Here is a 2,565-nt window from a genome sequence, read left to right on the forward strand (position 1 = left end):
AACAGATGAAAGGCTTAACAATCAATTTTTCAATGTATAATTTCAGTTACATCACACTGTAAATTTTTGCTATAAATTCTGTGTTGAGCCCTCCACTATCACCTGATGAAGGAGCGTCGCTCCAAAAGCTAGTGTGCTTCCGATTAAACCTGTTGGACTATAACCTGGTGTTGTGTGATTTTTAACTTTGTACATCCCAGTCCAACACCGGCATCTCCAAATCAAGGTCCACTGCAACTGGTTCGTCATTCACAGGTCAAGAAGGGTTCTCCTAGTTGGTCGCGGTCCTCCTGTGGCCGTGTCTCCTCGAAGGGGACAGCTTTCTGCTGATTTATCCGGGTTGCCTTCACAGCAGGCGGGTGCCTCAAGGTGTGCACAGAATTGAAAAAGTTCGAGGCTCGCGCTACCCGGGTAATAGCCCACTGAGTACAGGGGCAACGTTGTTACTTTGACCTATGGCTGACAGATATTCAAACTAATGATCATGTATCAGTGCTCTGAGATCAATAATTTCACTTCCCTCTTACGGTGATGTGGCCATTAACAGGCATATGACGTTCACATTTCAAAGAATTCTAAAACACCGCCTCGCTGCACGGGAGCACATCAGTTGTGCTCAGTACCAGGAACAGTGAGGAACTCAGCTGGAAAAATACACCGACAGGGATGACATCAAGCCTAGGATGGTATATTTCACTTTATTTTGCTTCTCTTTATATGAGAACGGCTTCTGTCACGGTAAGAAAAGTATTATATGTTTGTAATCGAATCCAGATTTTTGCACAGTAATTTACAATTTTCTACAAGTATACCAGTCATAGAGTCTTACAGCGCGGAAATAGATCATTAGGTCCATGCTTATCACAATCCCAAACTAAACTGATCCCTTTTGCCTGTGCTGAATACCATAACCCTCCAAGTATTTCTTATTCATGTCTTTTAAACGTTCTAACTGTACCGGCATTCTCTCACTTCCTCTGGAAGTTTACTCCACACATGAATTACTTTCTGTGTAAACATAAAGTTGCTCCTCATAACTTTAAAAAATCTTTTTAAAATCTTTCTCCTCTCACCTTAAAAATATGCACCCTAGTCTTGAAATCACCAACCTCAGGAAAAAGACACCTGCTTTATTTATACCCTTCATAATTTTATAAACCTTTGTAAGGTCACCCCTAAACCTCCTACATTCCAGTGAGAAACGTCTCAGCCTATTCAACCTCTCACCATAAATCAAACTTTTCATTCCTGACAACATCCTCGTAACTCTATTCTGAACCTTCTCCAGCTTAATATTATTATAACAGGGTGACCAGGGTGGATACAATACTCCAAAACAGGCCTCACCAACACCCTGTACAACCTCAATATAACATCCCAACTCCAATACTTAAGAGTTCTGAGCAATGAAGACAAGTGAGCTGAACACCTTGTTAACCACCCTGTCTGTTTGTCATGCAAACTTCATATAATTATGTCTCTCTGTTCCACAACACTGCTAAAGGCCCTCCTTTTAATTGTATAAGTTTTGCCCTTATTTGTTTTACCAAAATGCACTACCTCAAATTTATCCAAATTAAAATCCATTTGCCAATCTTCAACCCATTGAGCTGAAAATGTGTTGCTGGTAAAGCACAGCAGGTCAGGCAGCATCCAAGGAACAGGAGAATCGACGTTTCGGCATAAGCCATTCTTCCTGATGAAGGGCTTATGCCCGAAACGTTGATTCTCCTGTTCCTTGGATGCTGCCTGACCTGCTGTGCTTTACCAGCAACACATTTTCAGCTCTGATCTCCAGCATCTGCAGTCCTCACTTTCTCCTTCAACCCATTGACCCAATTGATCAAGATCTCTTTATAATCTTATATAACCTTCTTCACTGTCTGAATCAGAATCAGAAAATTGTCTTGTACACACTTAAGAAATTCCTCTCCATCTAAACCTTTAACACTATGGCAGTCCCAGTTGATGTTTGGAAAGTTAAAATCCCTTACCATAACTACCCTATTATTCTTACAGATAGCTGAGATCTCCTTACAAGTTTGTTTCTCAATTTCCATCTGACTATTGGGGATCTATAATACAATCCCAATAAGGTGATCATCCCTTTCTTATTTCTCAGTTCCACCCAAATAACTTTCCTGGATGTATTTCCAGGAATATCCTCCCTCAGCACAGCTGTAGTGCTATCCCTCATCAAAAATGCCACTCCCCCTCCTCTCTTGCCTCCTTTTCTATCCTTCCTGTAGCATTTGTATCCTGGAACATTAAGCTGCCACTGCTGCCCATCCCCGAGCCACGTTTCCGTAATTGCTATGATATCCCAGTCCCATGTTCCTAACCATGCCCTGAGTTCATCTGCCTTCCCTGTTAGGCCCCTTGCATTGAAATAAATGCAGTTTAATTTATTAGTCCTACCTTGTCCCTGCCTGCCCTGACTGTTTGACCCGTTTCTGTTCTCAACTGTACCAGTCTCAGATTGATCTCTTTCGTCACTATCTCCCTGGGTCGGGTCCCCCCCCGCAAGCAGCTCTTAGCAAATCTCCCTGCCAGTATATTAGTCCT

General features: G+C 42.2%; 1 protein-coding gene across 4 annotated transcripts in view; it reads left to right on the plus strand.

Moving 5' to 3' along the window:
- The first annotated feature begins 328 nt into the window (after positions 1 to 328).
- LOC122559004 (interleukin-17 receptor B) overlaps positions 329 to 2,565 on the plus strand; it is a 48,791-nt gene continuing 46,554 nt past the window's right edge. For 2 of the 4 annotated variants that reach the window (XM_043708079.1, XM_043708080.1), the window contains exon 1: positions 331 to 738. In XM_043708079.1, coding sequence (XP_043564014.1) covers positions 667 to 738 — 72 coding nt within the window. In that variant the 5' untranslated portion in view covers positions 331 to 666. Of the gene's footprint in view, positions 739 to 2,565 lie in introns of all 4 variants that reach the window. The other 2 variants (XM_043708081.1, XM_043708082.1) reach the window with 2 other exon arrangements.

The sequence above is a fragment of the Chiloscyllium plagiosum genome, chromosome 18, assembly GCF_004010195.1.
Source record: "Chiloscyllium plagiosum isolate BGI_BamShark_2017 chromosome 18, ASM401019v2, whole genome shotgun sequence".
Classification (NCBI taxonomy): domain Eukaryota; kingdom Metazoa; phylum Chordata; class Chondrichthyes; order Orectolobiformes; family Hemiscylliidae; genus Chiloscyllium; species Chiloscyllium plagiosum.